This window comes from Oncorhynchus tshawytscha, linkage group LG08, assembly GCF_018296145.1.
Source record: "Oncorhynchus tshawytscha isolate Ot180627B linkage group LG08, Otsh_v2.0, whole genome shotgun sequence".
In the NCBI taxonomy this organism is placed as follows: domain Eukaryota; kingdom Metazoa; phylum Chordata; class Actinopteri; order Salmoniformes; family Salmonidae; genus Oncorhynchus; species Oncorhynchus tshawytscha.
In genome coordinates, this window is record NC_056436.1 from 64,227,306 (window position 1) to 64,250,646 (window position 23,341).

At 44.8% G+C, this 23,341-nt stretch overlaps 1 protein-coding gene across 1 annotated transcript in view; it reads right to left on the reverse strand.

The window, feature by feature from the left end:
• Positions 1-23,341, reverse strand: part of LOC112238187 (dedicator of cytokinesis protein 2) — a 167,746-nt gene that overhangs the window by 120,004 nt on the left and 24,401 nt on the right. The window contains exons 18-24 of the mRNA XM_042325806.1: positions 20,282-20,379; positions 20,094-20,183; positions 19,642-19,742; positions 12,445-12,579; positions 5,724-5,832; positions 5,335-5,405; positions 3,107-3,213 (exon numbers count right to left, since the gene is read on the reverse strand). Coding sequence (XP_042181740.1) covers positions 3,107-3,213; positions 5,335-5,405; positions 5,724-5,832; positions 12,445-12,579; positions 19,642-19,742; positions 20,094-20,183; positions 20,282-20,379 — 711 coding nt within the window. The remainder of the gene's footprint in view (positions 1-3,106; positions 3,214-5,334; positions 5,406-5,723; positions 5,833-12,444; positions 12,580-19,641; positions 19,743-20,093; positions 20,184-20,281; positions 20,380-23,341) is intronic.

The window sequence follows — 23,341 nt, forward strand, 5'->3', positions numbered from 1 at the left end:
GAGGCAGACAGGTAGATTCACTATGTATTGGGAGGCAGACAGGTAGATTCACTATGTATTGGGAGGCAGACAGGTAGATTCACTATGTATTGGGAGGCAGACAGGTAGATTCACTATGTATTGGGAGGCAGACAGGCAGATTCAACATGTATTGGGACTCGGACAGGTAGATTCACTACGTATTGGGAGGCAGTGATGTCAGACCAGAACCTAATAGCTGGTATAAAATGTCCTCCCCTCCTGCATATTTGACTGGCCTAAACGCTCTCCCACAAACAGGCTCACATCTACAACCCAAGACCAAATACATCTCAGCCCTTATTTAGCGGCTCAGGGTTGAGACGGTATGAATGACTAAATAAATGGATAAGAACTGCAGATGAACAGGAAACATTTGAATTGGGTTAGGAATCGTCACACAGGGTGATTCATGAATGTCACAACTGACCAGTGACAGGCTCGGAGGGAGACAGAGGTACGCTGATGAGCTACATGAACTTTGCGTGCGTCCATCCAGCTAACAAACGCAGAGGTCAATCTCTCTCTCTCTCTCTCTCTCTCCATCAACAATTTCCTCCCATCTCTCCCATGACATAACTCTTTCCTCACTCCCTCTCTCCCCCTCTCTTTCCCCTCCCTCTCCCCTCCCTCTCCCCTCTCTGTGTTAATGCAGAGTGACTCTGGGCACAGTGACAGTTGGCCATCGGCCGCGGTGCGCTCGGAGCCCCTGGGGGAATCAATCACCGCCAACGTGATCAATATGGGAGAAGCGTCCAGGCCATGCCACTCCGAGATGTTGAGCTCCGCACAACTCTACCCCCCCGTCCCCGTCCCCAACTATACCAGGCAGCTACCGGGCATGGCTGACTGATGACTCACCCATGGCAACGTCGTCCAAAAACAACATCGATAATCATCAACCGCAAACCAGCTAAATAACACACACACACACATCCCAGACACAACAACATCTGTCACCCGGAGACAAAGACGGGCCAGGGAGCGGGGAACAGGGAGGAGAGAGGAAGGGGGTGATAAGGGACGAAGGGGAGGGGGGTAGCTGTCTGTCTAACTACCAATGAGCCTCTTCTGCTGCTGGTCTCTCTCTCTCTCTCTCTCTCTCTCTCTCTCTCTCTCTCTCTCTCTCTCTCTCTTTAACATATTCATTCTGATATCAGTTTAAAAACAAACAGTGGAGGGGCGCTGTGACAACAATGCCAAAATGTCAGACGTGTCTGTCTCCGTGGAGATGGTTCGGTAACGGACCACTTATCAGGAGCCAATTAGAGAACAGTAGCACCAGAGGTCTCCATCAATCAGACTGGGGGGGGGGGCTACTAAGGGAGAGGATTGGCCACTTATCACATCACTACTGGCCAATTAGGCCTTCGTAATAGGCTCTGAGTGGAGGGAAGGAGAGGGAGTGAAGTGGGCCCGTAGTGTGTTTGAATGGTGATGTGGTGTACTTAATTAAGGCTAGAAATAAAAACATATATTTTTTTTAGAAGTATTTAACTTTCATACATTCACAAGTGCAATACACCAAATTAGAGCTTAACTTCTTGTTAATCTACCCATCATGTCCGATTTCAAAAAGGCTTTACAGCAAAAGCACACCATATGATTATGTTAGGTCAGAGCCTAGTCACAAAAAAACATACAGCCATTTTTTAGCCAAAGAGAAGAGTCACAAAAAAGCAGAAATAGAGATAAAATTAATCACTAACCTTTGATGGTCTTCATCAGATGGCACTCATAGGACTTCATGTTACACAATACATGTATGTTTTGTTCGATAAAGTTCATATTTATATCCAAAAATCTCAGTTGGCGTATTATGTTCAATAATGTTGTGCCTCGAAAACATCCGGTGAATTTGCAGAGAACCACATCAATTTAAAGAAATACTCATAATAAACTTTGATAAAATATACAAGTGTTATGCACAGAATTAAAGATTCTCCTTAATGCAACCGCTGTGTTAGATTTCAAAAAAGCTTTACGGAAAAAGCACACCATGCAATAATCTGAGTACAGCGCTCAGACACAAAAACAAGCCATACAGATACCCACCATGTTGTGGAGCCAGTAAAAGTCAGAAATAGCTTTATAAATATTCACTTACCTTTGAAGATCTTCATCATAATGCAGTCCCAGGAATCCCAGTTCCACAATAAATGTTTGTTTTGTTCGATAAAGTCCATCATTTATGTCCAAATACCTCCTTTTTGTTGGCGTGTTTAGTTCACCAATCGAAATTCACGAGGCGCAGGCACTTAGTCCAGACAAAGTCAAAAAGTTCTATTACAGTTCGTAGAAACAGGTCAACAATGTATAGAATCAATCTTTAGGATGCTTTTATCATAAATCTTCAATAATATTCCAACCGGACAATTCCTTTGTCTTTAGAAATTAAAAGGAACGCTGCTCGCTCTCACTGCCGCGCGCATGATTTAGCTCCTGGCCTTCTGCCAAGCCCCTTAGTCAAACAGCTCTTATTCGCTCCCCCTTCACAGTAGAAGCCTGAAACAAGGTTCTAAAGACTGTTGACATCTAGTGGAAGCCTTAGGAAGTGCAATATGACCCCATTTCACTGTATCTTGGAAATGAGTTGAAAAATAGTGGAAGCCTTAGGAAGTGCAATATGACCCCATTTCACTGTATCTTGGAAATGAGTTGAAAAACTACAAACCAATTTCCCACTTCCTGGTTAGATTTTTCTCAGGTTTTCACCTGCCATATGAGTTCTATTATAGTCACAGACATAATTCAAACAGTTTTAGAAACTTCAGAGTGTTTTCTATCCAAATCTACTACCAGTATGCATATATTAGCTTTAGGGCCTGAGTAGCAGGCAGTTTACTCTGGGCACGCTATTCATCCGAACGTGAAAATGCTGCCCCCTATCCAAAATAGGTTTTTAAGAGAACCCTTATATCTCATCTGATAGTGGGCAGGCCTTGATCTAACCAAACAGGCCTAATGTTGAAATATCTTACTAGATAAGGCATGTGATTGGTTGGCTGCTCATATGGTAGTCAACATGGAGGTAAGTCATTCCTCAGTTGCCTAGCATGGAGGGACCTGATTGGTCAGTCTGTCTTACCCTGCTTCTGGAAGAGTTTGCTGCTGACAATCTCTGTCATGGAGGCCACCTTGTGTTTCTGCAGCTTGTCAGGAGGGATACAGGTGTAGAAGTCATACAGCAACCGACTGGAGAGAGGGAAAGAGGGAGAGAGGGAGGAAGGAGGTAGGGGGTGTAAAGAGAGGGTATATAACCATATAAACATGTGTTTCCCATACCAGTAAAGCCCTGTTAATGGAGAGTCTGATAGGGTACGGAGAGAGACGGACGGAAAGAGATGCAAGGAAATGGACAGGGGAGCTACAGTGTTAATAAAACACGTTCATTTCAGTTGTAAATAGCACATGGTTCATTTCATGTAGAGTGGTTGTTTTCTATGCGCTTTTATTCAATCAGGAAGTCTTCTAAGCTCATGTGCAGGGCGAACGCTACCGCAGCATATATGAATAGCATTACACCATTACCACAGCGGATGAAATTACATGCGTTATTCAAAACCAAACACTAAATAACATTCTGCCTGACCTGAGCAGACTCAGGAGGAAAGAGACACAGATACAGCCAGACAGCACAGAGACTGGAGTTGCTTCCCCAACGGCACCATGTCCCCTATATAGTGCACTACTTTTGACCAGGGGCATACAGGGTGCCATTAGGGACACAGACGAGCCAAACTGACGACGGACACTAATGAAGACACCAGTTGGTGTCACCCTCAGCCCGTAATCCAATCAAATAATGATTCAACGAGCCGGTCACAAAGGCTTGGCCGCTTCGTAGGGAGATTGAGCATGGAGACTGCCATTCCTATTACCCATTACAGCACCTCCATTAGCCAGACGAACAACACAAATGGAATAATAAAGCCAACTGCTTTTATTTCAGTTTTCTGGACAGTAGAAATAACATTTCTGTGGTGCCTCGCATGCTAATCAGGCTCTGTAATTATCTGAGAGTAATTCAAAACTGAAACGTCATGTTATTGTATTATATACAGCTGTCGGTCTGTCTTACAGCAGGCCTGCTGGTTGTTTGTGTTAATTGGCGCTCCCATAATGGCCCAGCGTACTGCAACAAAGGGTTGACATCTCAACATGGGCGCCCTCATAACAGACGTTTTACGATTATTCTTGGTCCAGTCAACTATCTTCAGGGCATCTTGTCATCTCCTCCATATCCTCACTCATTCAGTCACTGTATCTGCACCAGTAGACTACATATCAACCACGATTGAACACATCAAGATGAGGATGTTGTTGTGTCTGTTGGGATCTGGTGTGTGTATTGGGATCTGTTGTGTGTATTGGGATCTGTTGTTGTGTGTGTTGGGATCTGTTTTGATTACTGTTTTGTATATTGGGATCAGTTGTGTGTTTTGGGATATGTTGATGTGTGTATTGTTATATGTTTTGTGTATTGGGTTCTATTTTGTTTATTTTGTTTATCTTAACCATCTTTGAGAGAGAGAGAGACACTATCAGTCTGGTCCAGGTAACACCTCCATAACATTGTGTTGTCACTCAGCCACTCCAGAGACAACAGGCCAGACAGATATAGACTGTCTGAACACACATCTCAGAGTCACACACACCCCAGAGAGACAAGTCTCAGACACAGGTCACAGGAAGGTCAGTCCAGAAATAAAGACATTGTCTGGAACCAAACCACTGTTGGTCATACAGAAACTAGAATCATTAAATCATACTGCTAAATTCATGTAAATGGTTCATGTTAAATGCTATAATTCTAAAAGCGTGTCGCAGACAGCCATATCTATATTCATTATGGGTACTGTAAAGGCAAGGCTGTCTGTCTTTTAGGGGTTAATGAAAGGTTAATGGAGGAGGTGGTGAGTCCCTGTCCCTGTCCCTGTCCCTGTCCCTCCCTGTCCCTGTCCCTGTCCCTGTCCCTGTCCCTGTCCCTGTCCCTGTCCCTGTCCCTGAGTTAAAAAGGACTGGGGAATAAGGTAGTGACCTTGGTAGAGGGCAGGGGGGCAGAGACAGTGATTAAGACTGCGTTGTTTTTTTGTGTTTATGTGGAGACAATGTGATGAGACAGTCAGAGGGTCAGAGTTGGGGGACGTTGGGTACAGGTGACTGAGGTGAGGGATGAGGTGAGAAACATGTTGCTTCATATGGCATCCTGAGAAGGGTCTGAGTGATGTTGACAGTGGTTCTATTTCCTGTTCCTGTGAGATCTGTGAAAGGGGTCGCCATGGGGTGGTGGAGGCAGTGGAGGATAGCACTCACCTCAGGAGTTTGGCATCAAACACTGTCTCGACATCCTGCAAGACTGTTGGTAGGTACTTCAGAGCAGCCACCTGGAGAGAGAGAGGGAGAACGAGAGAGAGGCAGAGACAGAGAGAGAGAGAGGCAGAGACAGAGAGAGAGAGTGGCAGAGAAAGAGAGAGAGAAAGCGAGAGAGAGACACACATGGATGGGGAAAGAATCATAAAACCTGAAATCAGGACACATGAAGACATCAATAACTGAGCAAGAGAAGAGAAGATGGAGAGAGAGTGAGATATAGAGAGTTAGGGGAGGAGAGAGAGGAGTGGAGAAGAGAGGAGAGGAGGAGAGAAGCAGACAGGGGATAACAGGAGAGAGGAGGAGAAAGACAGAGAAGTGAGAGTGTTAACCTGCAGTAAGACGGTAGTGTTTTGGTCACTTGTCATCAGGTTGTTGATGGACTCAAAGAGTCTCCGAAGAGACTCCTCAAACTCTTCCTGTTCTTTTCCTTCATACAACCTGGAGAGAGAGAGAGAGAGAGGGGGGGGGCATGGTTAATGTCTAAAACAGGAATTAAAGAATTAATGAAACTAAAGAGTGAATGTAATTAAAGAGTGAAAGTGTACCAAACTCCAACACCATCATTAAGTTTGCCCACGACACAACAGTAGGCCTGATCACAGACAACGATGAGACAGCCTATAGGGAGGAGGTCAGAGACCTGGGAGTGTGGTGACAGGACAACAATCTCTCCCTCACCGTGATCAAGACAAAGGAGATGATCGTAGACTACAGGAAAAGGAGGATCGAGTATGTCCCCATTCTCATCGACGGGGCTGTAGTAGAGCAGGTTGAGAGCTTCAAGTTCCTTGGTGTCCACATCACCAACAAACTTTCATGGTACGAACAAACCAAAACAGTCGTGAAGAGGGCACGACAACTTATATTCCCCCTCAGGAGACTGAAAAGATTTGGTATAGGTCCTTAAAACCTCTAAAAGTTCTACAGCTGCACCATAGAGAGCATCCCGAATGGTTGCATCACCACCTGGTATGGCAACTGTTTGGCCTCCAACCGCAAGGCACTACAGAGGGTAGTGTGTACAGCCCAGTACATCACTGGGGCCAAGCTTCCTGCCATGCAGGACCTCTATACCAGGCGGTGTCAGAGGAAGGCCCTAACAATTGACCAAGACTCCAGCCACCATAGTTATAGACTGTTCTCTCTGCACGTCAAGCGGTACCGGAGCGCCAAGTCTAGGTCCAAAAGGCTCCATAACAGCTTCTACCTCCATTGCCCCCCCATTTACATTCTGCTGCTACTCTCTGTTTATTATCAATACATAGTCACTTTACCTCTAACTACATGTACATATTAACTCAATTACCTTGACTAACCGTGCCCCGCACATTGAGTCTGTACCGGTACCCCCTGTATACAGTCTCCACATTGACTCTATACCGGTACCCCCTGAATACAGTCTCCACATTGACTCTGTACCGGTACCCCCTGTATACAGCCTCCACATTGACTCTGTACCGGTACCCCCTGTATACAGCCTCCACATTGACTCTGTACCGGTACCCCCTGTATACAGTCTCCACATTGACTCTGTACCGGTACCCCCTGTATACAGTCTCCACATTGACTCTATACCGGTACCCCCTGAATACAGTCTCCACATTGAGTCTGTACCGGTACCCCCTGTATACAGTCTCCACATTGACTCTATACCGGTACCCCCTGAATACAGTCTCCACATTGACTCTGTACCGGTACCCCCTCTATACAGCCTCCACATTGACTCTGTACCGGTACCCCCTGTATACAGCCTCCACATTGACTCTGTACCGGTACCCCCTGAATACAGTCTCCACATTGACTCTGTACCGGTACCCCCTCTATACAGCCTCCACATTGACTCTGTACCGGTACCCCCTCTATACAGCCTCCACATTGACTCTGTACCGGTACCCCCTGAATACAGTCTCCACATTGACTCTGTACCGGTACCCCCTGAATACAGTCTCCACATTGACTCTGTACCGGTACCCCCTCTATACAGCCTCCACATTGACTCTGTACCGGTACCCCCTGAATACAGTCTCCACATTGACTCTGTACCGGTACCCCCTGAATACAGTCTCCACATTGACTCTATACCGGTACCCCCTGAATACAGCCTCCACATTGACTCTGTACCGGTACCCCCTGTATACAGTCTCCACATTGACTCTATACCGGTACCCCCTGAATACAGTCTCCACATTGACTCTGTACCGGTACCCCCTCTATACAGCCTCCACATTGACTCTGTACCGGTACCCCCTGTATACAGCCTCCACATTGACTCTGTACCGGTACCCCCTGAATACAGTCTCCACATTGACTCTGTACCGGTACCCCCTCTATACAGCCTCCACATTGACTCTGTACCGGTACCCCTGAATACAGTCTCCACATTGACTCTGTACCGGTACCCCCTCTATACAGTCTCCACATTGACTCTGTACCGGTACCCCCTCTATACAGCCTCCACATTGACTCTGTACCGGTACCCCCTGAATACAGTCTCCACATTGACTCTGTACCGGTACCCCCTCTATACAGTCTCCACATTGACTCTGTACCGGTACCCCCTCTATACAGCCTCCACATTGACTCTGTACCGGTACCCCCTGTATACAGTCTCCACATTGACTCTGTACCGGTACCCCCTGTATACAGCCTCCACATTGACTCTGTACCGGTACCCCCTCTATACAGCCTCCACATTGACTCTGTACCGGTACCCCCTCTATACAGTCTCGCTACTGTTATTTTATTGTTGCTCCTTAAAAATTATTATTTTTCTTTTTTTACATTCTTCTTCTTATTTTTTTTACTTCAGTTTATTTTAGTAAATACTTTCTTAACACTCATTTTTCATGAAACTGCATTGTTGGTTAAAGGCTTGTAAGTAAGCATTTCACTGTAAAGTCTACTACACCTGTTGTATTCAGTATTTCACTGTAAAGTCTACTACACCTGTTGTATTCAGTATTTCACTGTAAGGTCTATTACACCTGTTGTATTCAGCATTTCACTGTAAGGTCTATTACACCTGTTGTATTCAGCATTTCACTGTAAGGTCTACTACACCTGTTGTATTCAGCATTTCACTGTAAGTTCTATTACACCTGTTGTATTCAGTATTTCACTGTAAGGTCTATTACACCTGTTGAATTCAGCATTTCACTGTAAGGTCTACTACACCTGTTGTTTTCGCCGCATGTGATAAATAACATTTGATTGTCGGTACAATGGAGACAAACAGGTCAGTTTTGCTTGTCACAAAAATACACTCAGATCTATGCAGACACGAGTGTTCCTTTATACTTTATTTTCCTGGATAATGAAACAAGTGTCCTGGGGTGAAGAATACTGTCAAGACTTCAGTACCAGTTGGCTGTTGATGGGAGAAATGGTTGGTGTAGAGCTCTGATCTGAGAAGGTCACATGGAGGCTACGGCAAACTAAACAGAGGAGACTTTACATTATATACAACCTCTACCAGTTATTACTGTTGACTGTCTCTGAATACATCCTCTACCAGTTATTACTGTTGACTGTCTCTGAATACATCCTCTACCAGTTATTACTGTTGACTGTCTCTGAACACAACCTCTACCAGTTATTACTGTTGACTGTCTCTGAACACAACCTCTACCAGTTATTACTGTTGACTGTCTCTGAACACAACCTCTACCAGTTTTTACTGTTGACTGTCTCTGAACACAACATTAGGCCACTTGTTTCATCCTATATCCTTGTATCCCCAACCACACATTACAATCCTTATAATTGTCTTGACCTCCCTTTCTATTATTTATTGATCTATTCCCTCCATCCCTTCCCTGGTAACTCATGTAATCTCATCACTCTCCTTTCATCTCACTCCTCCTCCCCTGTTCTCCATCCCTCCATCCCTACCCTGGTAAATCATGTAATCTCACTACTCTCCTTTCATCTAACTCCTCCTCCCCTATTCTCCATCCCTCCATCCCTACCCTGGTAACTCATGTAATCTCATTACTCTCCTTTCATCTCACTCCTCCTCCCCTATTCTCCATCCCTTCCCTGGTAACTCATGTATTCTCATTACTCTCCTTTCATCTAACTCCTCCTCCCCTGTTCTCCATCCCTCTTCCTTCCTCCATATCTTCCTGTCTCACTGTAACTCTGTGGTAGATGTTAGAGTAGGAGTTGTGGGTGTTGGGGTGGGGAGGATTAGAGTGTGGCACACTGGGGCATTTGGCACAGGGGGAAAAATGACTTGTGTCATGCACAAAGTAGATGTCCTAATCGACTTGCCAAAACTGTAGTTTGTTAACAAGAAATTTGTGGAGTGGTTGAAAAATGAATTTTAATGACTCCAACCTAAGTATATGTAAACTTCCGACTTCAACTGTATGTACACAAAAGCACGACAAAAGCAACGCAATCCTGTCCTAACACTTTCCCACAGACATGACATACATAATATTATGTGTATGTATATTATACGAAACAGAATACAGACTGATAAACAGGGTATTTCTGACCACAGTGGCCTGTTCCTGTCTGGATCTCTGTACCCTTCTATCCCTGCAGACTCGTGTGTTATCTATACTGAACAAAAAAACACAAAAGGCAACAATTTCAAAGATTTTACAGAGTTGCAGTTCCTATAAGGAAATCAGTCAATTTAAATACATAAATTAGGTCCTAATCCATGGATTTTACATGACTGGGCAATGGGTGCAGCCTTGGGTGGGCCTGGCAGGGCATAGGCCCACCCACTGAATGAGTTTTTCCCCACAAAAGGGCTTTATTACAGACATAAATACTCCTCAGCACCTCAATATGCCACAGCTGTCAGGTGGATGGATTATCTTGGCAAAGGAGAAATGCTCACTAACAGGGATGTAAAAAAATCTGTACACAACATTTGAGAGATATAAGCTTTTTGTGCGTATGGAACATTTCTGGGATTTCTTTTTTAGCTCATGACACATTGGACCAACACTTTACATGTTGCGTTTATATATTTTTTCAGTATGGAACCTAAAGAGGAGAACCCGTTGAAGAACCCTTTTTGGATTCCATGTAGAACCCTTTCCACAGAGGGTTCTTCATGGAACCCAAAATCACTCTACCTGGAAACATAAAAGGGTTTTTACCTGGAACCAAAAAGGTTTATCCTATGGGGACAGCTAAAGAACCCTTTTGGAACCCTTTATTCTAAGAGTGTAGATAAGTGGTTTAGCTCCATTCCCCACAGTGGGACAACAACACTAACTCTGCCCTAACCATGCTCCATTCCCCACAGTGGAACAACAACACTAACTCTGCTCTAACCATGCTCCATTCCCCACAGTGGAACAACAACACTAACTCTGCCCTAACCATGCTCCATTCCCCACAGTGGGACAACAACACTAACTCTGCCCTAACCAAGCTCCATTCCCCACAGTGGGACAACAACACTAACTCTGCTCTAAACATGCTCCATTCCCCACAGTGGGACAACAACACTAACTCTGCCCTAACCATGCTCCATTCACCACCATGGGACAACAACACTAACTCTGCTCTAACCATGCTCCATTCCCCACCACGGGACAACAACACTAACTCTGCCCTAACCATGCTCCATTCACCACCATGGGACAACAACACTAACTCTGCTCTAACCATGCTCCATTCCCCACCACGGGACAACAACACTAACTCTGCCCTAACCATGCCCCATTCACCACCATGGGACAACAACACTAACTCTGCTCTAACCATGCTCCATTCCCCACAGTGGGACAACAACACTAACTCTGCCCTAATCATGGTCCATTCATCACCATGGGACAACAACACTAATTTAATGACTCCAGATGGACCCATAAGGGATATGGGAAGAATAAACATTCCGGGGAGGGAGGGAGGGACTGATTGAAAGGTAGGTAAAAAAAGAGGAGCGAGAGGAAAACAGTTTGATAAGTAAAGACTCATGACTGAAGCAGAAAACAGAGGGATAAATAAAGCAGAAAGTTATGGAAGAGAAAGAAAGTGAAACAGAACGGTGAAAGCAGGTTAAAGAAAGAGGTTATAGGAGAGAGATAACATCTAATATATTTTCTTCTTCTATAAATCAGAGTTCTCTTATAGAACTTGAGAAACTTCTGATTCAAACTGATAAATCTTACATGTTGCACACTAAATCATTGATGAGTTTAGGCCATGAATGATACTACAGATTCACCTACAGTACAGTGTGCTCTCCTCTTGAATACTGATTCTCTAGCTAGTGGGAGGGTGCTGTAGACTTGCAGTTCAGAGAGTTTAAACGTTCTGTGCAGTAGTTAGGTAGACCTGAGAAGAGGGCTGGAACAATCCATGATTCTAGCATCACACCAGGGAGAGCAATGACAAGTACACTATCACTCTGGGGTTACTGAACCCATAATGTGGTCACACATACATGCAAGTACGTGCACGCACACACACACACACACACACACACACACACACACACACACACACACACACACACACACACACACACACACACACACACACACACACACACACACACACACACACACACACAATGCATATTGTCTCTAAAAACGAACTGACAGACCAACAGACCACACAAGACAAACACCGTAGAAGCATTTACAGCGTTGTTTGAGTTCTGCTAATAATCTGTCAGAATCAAATTATGTGACGCTGTTATTATAAATGTTGTTTATGATTAACATATGGAGCTGCCTTCAGCAGAGTTGACATATAGCAGTGTCTCCTCTTACACGGCTGCTCATTCAGCACTGGGTCTACTTCATCATCAGTGTTCATTAAAAACGCCACTTCATCATCAATGCTTATTAGCAGCATTAGTGCTGCAATCAGCGTCTTTCAGAGCAAGCTGTCTCTGGGAATTAGCTCGGTAATACAATGACACTATCCCTGCGTGTGTGGGAGGGGTGGGGGAGGGGGGTGTACAAGCCCGTAAACGAGTGTGTACATGCGTGAGTGTGTGTATGCGCGCATACATCTGTATATGCTTGTAAGTGTTAGATGGGGAGAAGGAGGCATACACACACACACACTTACTGAGAGTAAAGCATGCGTGAGCGGACGATGAACTTGAAGATGTACTCCAGGGCTTTGAGGGTGCGTAGGTAGTTCTCACACTGCTCCCCTCGACTGGACACATCCAGATACCTCTTCAACACAGACATCAACTTCCTGGAGAGGAGAGGGAGATGGGAGAGGGGGGGGAGTGGGAGTGGGAAAATCTTCATTTCAGAACTGCTAATTACATTTTTCAAACACACACACCACAGCACACTATGACTATGCTTATATACCATACTGTTCCCAGGAATGGCCTTGGGCTTGTTGGCTAACTGGATTAAAACAATCCAATCCTCTTAAACAATAACAGTTATTATGGAGGATAAGACTATTACTAAAGTGCAACACAATCTGAGGATGCTGTTTAGAGGCTGTCTGAGTCCTAAACGCTAAATGTGACATCAGGAAAAATCTATAACGACATGACTAGAACTGGGGAAGTCGGTGAGTTGACACATAGGAGGATCCTCCATTTTAACACAGATTGGAGGGGAGGGGGCAGAGAGAGGAGAGAGATGGATAAAGTGAGAAAGAGAGAGAGACTAGAGAGTAGCATTTGGGTATTTTAGAGCTAAGACTCAGTGAGCCCAGTTTGATTATTCTGGCCAGCCTTCAGTAAAGTGCGAAGGTCAAGTAATCCACCTTATGCTGGTTTCTCAGCCCATTCTCAGCAGACTTCTACTGCAGTCCTCAGGCACACAGTATTCACACTGGCACCTGGTGGCTGATTCATGCATTATATACTGACCATACCACTTGGGTCACATGCACGAGCGCTGCAAAATACATTTACACATAAATTCAGCAAAAAAAGAAATGTCTCTTTTTCAGGACCCTGTCTCTCAAAGATAATTCATAAAAATAAAAATAAACTTCACAGATCTTTATTGTAAAGGGTTTAAACACTGTTTCCCATGCTTGTTCAATGATCCATAAACAATTAATGGACATGCACCTGTGGAACGGTCTTTAAGACACTAACAGCTTACAGACGGTAGGCAATTAAGGTCACAGTTATGAAAACTTAGGACACTAAAGAGGCCTTTCTACTGACTCTGAAAAACATCAAAAGAAAGATGCCCAGGGTCCCTGCTCATCTGCATGAACGTGCCTTAGGCATGCTGCAAGGAGGCATGAGGACTGCAGATGTGGCCAAGGCAATAAATTGCAATGTCCGTGCTGTGAGACGCCTAAGACAGCCCTACAGGGAGACAGGATGTACAGCTGATCGTCCTCGCAGTGGCAGACCATGTTTAACAACACCTGCACAGGATCGGTACATCCGAACATCACACCTGCGGGACAGGTACAGGATGGCAACAACAACTGCCTGAGTTACACCAGGAATGTACAATCCCTCCATCAGTGCTCAGACTGTCCGCAATAGGCTGAGAGAGGCTGGACTGATGGCTTGTAGGTCTGTTGTAAGGCAGACAGGACTGGCAAAAAGTGCTCTTCACTGACCAGTCGCGGTTTTCTCTCACCAGGAGTGTGGTCGGATTCGCGTTTAACATTGAAGGAATAAGCATTACACCGAGGCCTGTACTCTGGAGCGGGAACGATGTGAAGGTGGAGGGTCCGTCATGGTCTGGGGCGGTGTGTCACATCATCATTGGACTGTGCTTGTTGTCATTGCAGGAAATCTCAGCACTGTGCATTACAGGGTAGACATCCTCCTACCTCATGTGGTACCCTTCCTAAGCCTTGAGGTGAAACATAATTCTTTGGGGATTATTTTCTGCAAAGGGGACAGGACGACTCTCACAGCAAGAACTGGCAAATATGGTGCAGTCCATGAGGAGGAAATGCACTGCAGTACGCAGCTGGTAGCCACACCAGATATTGAAGGGTTCAGGGAGGATGGATGGGGCCATGTATCACGAGATCTTGGCCAACAACCTCCTTCCCTCAGTAAGAGCATTGAAGATGGGTCGTGGCTGGGTCTTCCAAAATGACAATGACCTGAAACACACAGCCAGGGCAACTAAGGAGTGCAAACCTAGTCAAGAACTACAGGACACATATGATCTCTGTAATTGCAAACAAAGGTTTCTGTACCAAAAATTAAGTTCTGCCTTTCTGATGTATCAAATACTTATGTCATGCAATAAAATGCAAATTAATTACTTAAAAATCATACAATGTGATTTTCTGGATTTTAGTTTTAGATTCCGTCAGTCACAGTTGAAGTGTACCTATGATAAAAATGACAGACCTCTACATGCTTTGTAAGTAGGAAAACCTGCAAAATCGGCAGTGTATCAAATACTTGTTCTCCACATTGTATATCCACAGGAAAACGAGTCCTATATCGACATAACCTGAAAGGCCGCTCAGCAAGGAAGAAGCCACTTTTCCAAAACCGCCAGAAAAAAGCCAGACTAAGGTTTGCAACTGCACATGGGGACAAAGATCGTACTTTTTGGAGAAATGTACTCTGGTCTGATGAAACAAAAATAGAACTGTTTGGCCATAATGACCATCGTTATGTTTGGAGGAAAAAGGGAGGGGCTTGCAAGCCGACGAACACAATCCCAACCGTGTAGCACGGGGGTGGAAGCATCATTTTGGGCGGGTGCTTTGCTACAGGAGGGACTGGTGCACTTCAGAAAATAGATGGCATCATGAGGATGGAAAATTATGTGGATAAATTGAAGCAACATCTCAAGACATCAGTCCGGAAGTTAAAGCTTGGTCGCAAATACGTCTTCCAAATCAACAATGACCCCAAGCATACTTCCAAAATTGTGGCAAAATGGCTTAAGGACAACCAAGTCAAGGTATTGGAGGGGCCATCACAAATCCCTGACCTCAATCCTGTAGAATATTTGTGGACAGAACTGAAAAAGTGTGTGCGTGCAAGGAGGCCTTCAAACCTGACTCAGTTACACTAGCTCTGTCAGGAAGAATGGGCCAAAATTCCCCCAACTTATTGTGGGAAGCTTGTGGAAGGCTACCCGAAACCTTTGACCCAAATCAAACAATTTAAAGGCAGTGCTACCAAATACTAATTGAGTGTATGTAAACTTCTGACCCACTGGGAATGTGATGAAATAAATAAAATCTGAAATAAATCATTCTCTCTACTATTATTCTGACATTTCACATTCTTAAAATAAAGTGCTGATCCCAACTGCCCTAAAACAGGGAATTTTGTTTAGGATTAAATGTCAGGAATTGTGAAAAACAGTTTAAATGTATTTTGCTAAGATGTATGTAAACTTCCAACTTCAACTGTAAATGTTTGATATTTTTCATAGTTTTATCATAGTTATCATAGATATCATAGTTTTATGATTATTTATTTGAATTGCGCACCCTCCAGTTTCACGGGAAGTTAAGTTTGCTGAAAATAAAAGCAGTTGACGATGAGAGGACTTTACTTTTTTTGCTGATTTTACATGCTATTCAATCATTCACCCACACTGCTCGCTCGCGACTACATAGCCAGGCGCTAAAATAGAACTTGGTTCTTTTTGTGAGACTTGACGCGCTGCAAGTCCCGACTCTCCCATCTCCTCATTGGTTTTTAGGAGCATATTCCCATGTGGGTGATTGAAAGATGAACTGAGGTCCACACTCCAGTTGGTGGAGTTAATGCACCTTAAAGTTGGTTGCCAGCGATTCGGTTGACCGTTTTATGTATGGATTAATTGTCGGAGTAGAGGACCTTGTGCATTTCAGGTACAATACCAACTCAACTTTTATATCCCAGGACAAATTAGCTAGCAATAGCAAGTTAGCTAGCTAAATTGGCATACATGTTTGCTTTTCGACCCGTCCCCAAATTAATATAGTTGGTTCAGAGTTAGTTTTGATATTTCAACCTGCGTGTCCAGATCCTATCTGTGGTGGGTGGACAAAATCAACATGTGCGCAATTGTGGACACACATGCGAGCGGTATGGTCAGCATTTTACACACAGGATCAAGACAGATACACTACACGGCCAAAATTATGTGGACACCTGCTCGTCGAACATCTCATTCCAAAATCATGGGCATTAATATGGAGTTGGTCTCCACTTTGCTGCAATAACAGCCTCCACTCTTCTGGGAAGGCTTTCCACTAGATGTTGGAACATTTCTGCGGGGACTTGCTTCCATTCCAGCCCAAAGAACATTAGTGAGGTTGGGCACTGATGTTGGGCGTTTAGGCCTGGCTCGCAGTCGGTATTCCAATTCGTCCCAAATGTGTTTGATGGGGTTGAGGTCAGGGCTCTGTGCAGGCCAGTCAAGTTCTTCCACACCGATCTCAACAATCCATTTCTGTATGTACCTCGCCTTGTGCATGGGGGCATGGTCATGCTGAAACAGAAAAGGGCCTTCCCCAAACTGTTGTCACAAAGTTGAAAGCACAGAATCGTTTAGAATGACATTGTATACTGTAGCGTTATGATTTCTCAGGTATAGTTCTCCGCCAAACCCAGATTCGTGCGTCGGACTGGCAGATGGTAAAGTGTGATTCATCACTCCAGAGAACGCATTTCCACTGCTCCAGAGTCCAATGGCAGTGAGCTTTACACCACTCCAGCCAACGCTTGGCATTGCGCATGGTTGTCTTATGTGTGCGGCTGCTCTGCCATGGAAACCCATTTCACGAAGCTCCCAACGAACAGATCTTGTGCAGAAGATGCTTCCAGAGGCAGTTTGGAACTCAGTAGTGAGTGTAGCAACTGAGGACAGACGATTTTACGAGCTACGTGCTTCAGCACTCGGCGGTCCAGTTCTGTGAGCTTGTGTGGTCTCCCACTACGCGGCTGAGCCGTTGTTGCTCCTTGACGTTTACACTTCACAATAACAGCACTTACAGTTGACTGGGCCAGCTCTAGCAGGGCAGAAAACTTATTGGAAAGGTGGCATCCTTTGACGGTGCTGCGTTGAAAGTAACTGAGCTTTTCACCAAGGCCATTCTACTGCCAATGTTTGTCTATGGAAATTGTATGGCTGTGTGCTCCATTTTACATACCTGTCAGCAACAGGTGTGGCTGAAATAGCCGAATCCACTAGTTTGAAGAGGTGTCCACATACTTTTGTATACAGTCCCTTCAGAAAGTATTCAGACCCCTTGACTTTTTCCACATTTTGTTTTTTTTGTTAGTCTTATTCTAAAACATATTAAATAGTTTTCCCACATCAATACACAATACCCGTTAATTCAACACATTTTTTACATTTTTGAAATAACATAACTAATCTGAAATAACACAAGTGTTCAGACCCTTTACTCGGTACTTTGTTGAAGCACCTTTGGCAACGATTACAGCATTGAGTCTTCTTGGGTATGAGGCTACAGGAGTTACTCCCATTGTTCTCTGCAGATCCTCTCAAGCTCTGTCAGGTTAAATTGGGAGCGTTTCTGCACAGCTATTTCCAGGTCTCTCCAGAGATGTTCGATCGAATTCAAGTCCGGGCTCCGGCTGGGCCACTCAAGGACATTCAAAGACTTGTCCCGAAGCCACGCCTGCGTTGTCTTGGCTGTGTGCTTAGGGCCGTTGTCCTGGTAGAAGGTAAACCCAGTCTGAGATCCTGAGTGCTCTGGAGCGCATTTTCATCAAGGATCTCTCTGTACTATTCTACCTTCATCTTTGCCTTGATCCTTCAGTCCCTGCCGCTGTAAAACATCCCGATAGCATGATGCTGCCACCTCCAAGCTTCACCGTGGGGACGGTGCCTGGTTTCTCAAGACGTGACGCTTGGCATTCAGGCCTAATAGTTCAATCTTGGTTTCATCAGATCAAAGAATCTTGTTTCTCATGGTCTGAGAGACTTTAGGTGCCTTTTGGCAAACTCCAAGCAGGCTTTCATGTGCCTTTTACTGAGGAGTGGCTCCCATCTGGCCACTCTACCATAGAGGCCTGATTGGTGGAGTGCTGCAGAAATGGTTGTCCTTCTGGAAGGTACTCCCATCTCCACAGAGGAACTCTGGAGCTCTGTCAGTGTGACCATCGTATTCTTGGTCACTTCCCTGACCTTGGCCCTTCTCCCCCAATTGCTCTAGGAAGAGTCTTTGTGGTTCCAAACTTCTTACATTTAAAAATGATGTAGGCCATTGTGTTCTCGGGGACCTTCAATGCTGCAGACATTTTTTGGTACCCTTCTCGAGATCTGTGTCTCGACACAATCATGTCTCAGGGCTCTATGGACAATTACTTCGACCTCATGGCCTGGTTTTTGCTCTGACATGCACTGTCAAACGTGGGACCTTATATAGACGTGTGTGTGCCTTTGCAAATCATGTCCAATCATTTGAATTTTCCACAGGTGGACTCCAATCAAGTTGTAGAAACATCTCAAGGATGATCAATGGAAACAGGATGCGCCTGAGCTCAATTTTAAATAAGGTATTTCTGTTTTAGAATTTTTTATACATTTGCAAAAATGTTTAAAAAAAACAGTTTTTGCTTTGTCATTATGGGGCATTGTGTGTAGATTGCTGAGATTTAAAAAATATTTATATTTAATCCATTTTAGAATACGATTATTGTGAATACGCTATTTCCCTAATAATCCTTCACTCGCGCTAAAGAGGGAGGCTTGTGCTACTGGTGCTGCCACATGTGCAGATCAAATACACAGCTGGAACTCTGATTCAGCCTGTTTACATGTCCTAACAATTATAAAGATTGCTCATAAATAAATGTTTTAATTGGCGTATGCTTACCTTGATTTTGACCTTACACCGATTAAGATAAGCGGAGTAAAGTGTTTACATGACTATTGCTGTACTCGGCCTACTGCCATAATCAGTTTAAAATGGAATTATTAGTGTGCATGTACACATACCATACCCTACCTGAAACCAGCACTATCATGAGGCCTACATCATCTGTCATCATAATGCTAATGATGACACACGTCATTCAACAGTGGAAAATCAATGTGTTCATCATCTCCTGTGGAAATGTCATTATGAGTCTGACATGTTGAGTCATTATCAATACAGCTTACTGCTTTAACTACACCGTCTTACTAGCAATGGGAAAGTGATGGCATTTCCAAGGAAATTGGAAATGCAATACATTATTATTACAATGATGGCATTAAAGTCTTCATCAGGCTGCTTCTAAGACAATAAGACAGTGAGACAGTGAGAAGAGGAGGAGTTGGACACGGGAAGAGGAGGGGTTGGACAGCGGACGAGGAGGGGTTGGACACCGGAAGTAGTACTGACTTGTAGGCCAGCGTGGCGCTGAAGTGTTGTTTGATGTAGGCCTCCAACACCGTGTTAAAATGCTGGAACTTCCTGTCTGCTATCAGACCAATGATGTAGATCTGAGACAGAGAGAGCGAGAGGTAGAGAGAGCGAGAGAGAGAGAGTAGTAGAGAGAGCGAGAGGGGGAGAGAGAGGTAGAGAGAGAGGGGTGGAGAGGAAGGGATAACAGTTGTATTTGATATGGTGAGAGAGTTGGCCTCATTGGTACAAAGACACACAGACAAGCAACAGACAGAAAAACAGACATGTTTATTCAGAGTGAGAATAACAGATGCATATGGATAGAGATCGAGAGACAGCCACACACAGAAACTGACTGACAGAGAACAGAGCAGGTACAAGAGTGACAGAGAATATAAGTGAGAGACATGAACACCCACACACACTCACTCACTCACTCACTCACTCACCAGGGCGTCGAACACAAGGATGTCGTAGTCGTCAGTCTGGGAGTGTTCCATCATGATGGTGAACAGAGCATCCAGAGTGTCCTGGAGAAACTAGGAGGGGAAGAGAGGCCATGAGATTACACACACACACACACACACACACACACACAGTAGACAGACACACACACACACGCAGTACACACACACACCTTGACCACTTCCTCTCCGTCTATGATCTTGAGTTTCTCCAGGTTTTCTTTGAGGAGCTCAGGACGAGTCCTCCATTTCAGTAGACCCAGCAAGCCCACTGAGAAGGAGAAAGACAACAATCCATCAATCCACAAATCTATCCATTCTTTAATCCACATATCTATCAATCCATCCATCAATCCACATATCCATCCATCCATCATCCATCCATCCATCAATCCACATATCCATCCATCCATCAATCCACATATCCATCCATCCATCCATCCATCATCCATCTATCCATCTATCCATCAATCCACATATCCATCCATCCATCCATCATCCATCCATCCATCAATCCACATATCCATCCATCCATCCATCATCCATCTATCCACGGCATCCCCAGCCGCGCCCTCAGAGCATGCGCAGACCAGCTGGCCGGTGTGTTTACGGACATATTCAATCAATCCCTATACCAGTCTGCTGTTCCCACATGCTTCAAGAGGGCCACCATTGTTCCTGTTCCCAAGAAAGCTAAGGTAACTGAGCTAAACGACTACCGCCCCGTAGCACTCACATCCGTCATCATGAAGTGCTTTGAGAGACTAGTCAAGGACCATATCACCTCCACCCTACCTGACACCCTTGACCCACTCCAATTTGCTTACCGCCCAAATAGGTCCACAGACGATGCAATCTCAACCACACTGCACACTGCCCTAACCCATCTGGACAAGAGGAATACCTATGTGAGAATGCTGTTCATCGACTACAGCTCGGCATTCAACACCATAGTACCCTCTAAGCTCGTCATCAAGCTCGAGACCCTGGGTCTCGACCCCGCCCTGTGCAACTGGGTACTGGACTTCCTGACGGGCCGCCCCCAGGTGGTGAGGGTAGGCAACAACATCTCCTCCCCGCTGATCCTCAACACTGGGGCCCCACAAGGGTGCGTTCTGAGCCCTCTCCTGTACTCCCTGTTCACCCACGACTGCGTGGCCATGCACGCCTCCAACTCAATCATCAAGTTTGCGGACGACACAACAGTGGTAGGCTTGATTACCAACAACGACAAGACGGCCTACAGGGAGGAGGTGAGGGCCCTCGGAGTGTGGTGTCAGGAAAATAACCTCACACTCAACGTCAACAAAACTAAGGAGATGATTGTGGACTTCAGGAAACAGCAGAGGGAACACCCCCCCATCCACATCGATGGAACAGTAGTGGAGAGGGTAGCAAGTTTTAAGTTCCTCGGCATACACATCACAGACAAACTGAACTGGTCCACTCACACAGACAGCATCGTGAGGAAGGCGCAGCAGCGCCTCTTCACCCTCAGGAGGCTGAAGAAATTCGGCTTGTCACCAAAAGCACTCACAAACTTCTACAGATGCACAATCGAGAGCATCCTGGCGGGCTGTATCACCGCCTGGTATGGCAACTGCACCGCCCTCAACCGTAAGGCTCTCCAGAGGGTAGTGAGGTCTGCACAACGCATCACCGGGGGCAAACTACCTGCCCTCCAGGACACCTACACCACCCGATGCTACAGGAAGGCCATAAAGATCATCAAGGACATCAACCACCCGAGCCACTGCCTGTTCACCCCGCTGTCATCCAGAAGGCGAGGTCAGTACAGGTGCATCAAAGCTGGGACCGAGAGACTGAAAAACAGCTTCTATCTCAAGGCCATCAGACTGTTAAACAGCCACCACTAACATTGAGTGGCTACTGCCAACACACTGTCAATGACACTGACTCTACTCCAGCCACTTTAATCATGGGAATTGATGGGAAATGATGTAAATATATCACTAGCCACTTTAAACAATGCTACCTTATATAATGTTACTTACCCTACATTATTCATCTCATATGCATACGTTGATACTGTACTCTATATCATCGACTGCATCCTTATGTAATACATGTATCACTAGCCACTTTAACTATGCCACTTGGTTTACATACTTATCTCATATGTATATACTGTACTCGATATCATCTACTGTATCTTGCCTATGCTGCTCTGTACCATCACTCATTCATATATCCTTACGTACATATTCTTTATCCCCTTACACTGTGTATAAGACAGTAGTTTTTTTGGAATTGTTAGTTAGATTACTTGTTCGTTATTACTGCATTGTCGGAACTAGAAGCACAAGCATTTCGCTACACTCGCATTAACATCTGCTAACCATGTGTATGTGACAAATAAAATTTGATTTGATTTGATTTGATTTGTATCCATCAATCCACATATCCATCCATCCATCATCCATCTATCCATCAATCCACGTATCCATCCATCATCCATCAATCCACATATCCTTCCATTAATCCATCCATCTATCCATCAATCCATCCACCATAACACACATCCATCCATCAATCCAAATGTCCATCCATCCATCCATCAATCCATCCATCCATCATACCACACATCAATCTACATATCCATCCATCCATCCATATATCCATCCATCCATCAATCTATCCATCAATCTATCCATCTATCCATCAATACACATACCCATCCATCCATCCATCAATCAATCAAATTGAATCAATCAAAGTGCAATACAGAAACCCCGCCTAAAACCACAAACAGCAAGCAATGCAGATGTAGAAACAAGGTGGCTTGGAAAAACTCCCAAGAAAGGCAGGAATCTAGGAAGAAACCTAGAGAGGAACCAGGTTATGAGGGGTGGTCTGCCCTCCTCTGGATGTGCCAGGTGGATATTTTGAGAGAACAAAGCCATCCATCAATCCATACATCCACATATCCATCCATCCACATATCCATACATCCATCCATTCACATACCCATCCATTAATCCATCCATCCATTCATCCATCAATCCATCCATCCATCAATCCACATATCCATCCATCAATCCATCCATCCCCATATCCATCCATCCATCAATCCACATATCCATCCATCCATCCATCCACATATCCATCCATCCACATATCCATCCATCCATCCACATATCCATCCATCCACATATTCATCCATCCACATATCCATCCATCCACATATCCATCCATCCATCCACATATCCATC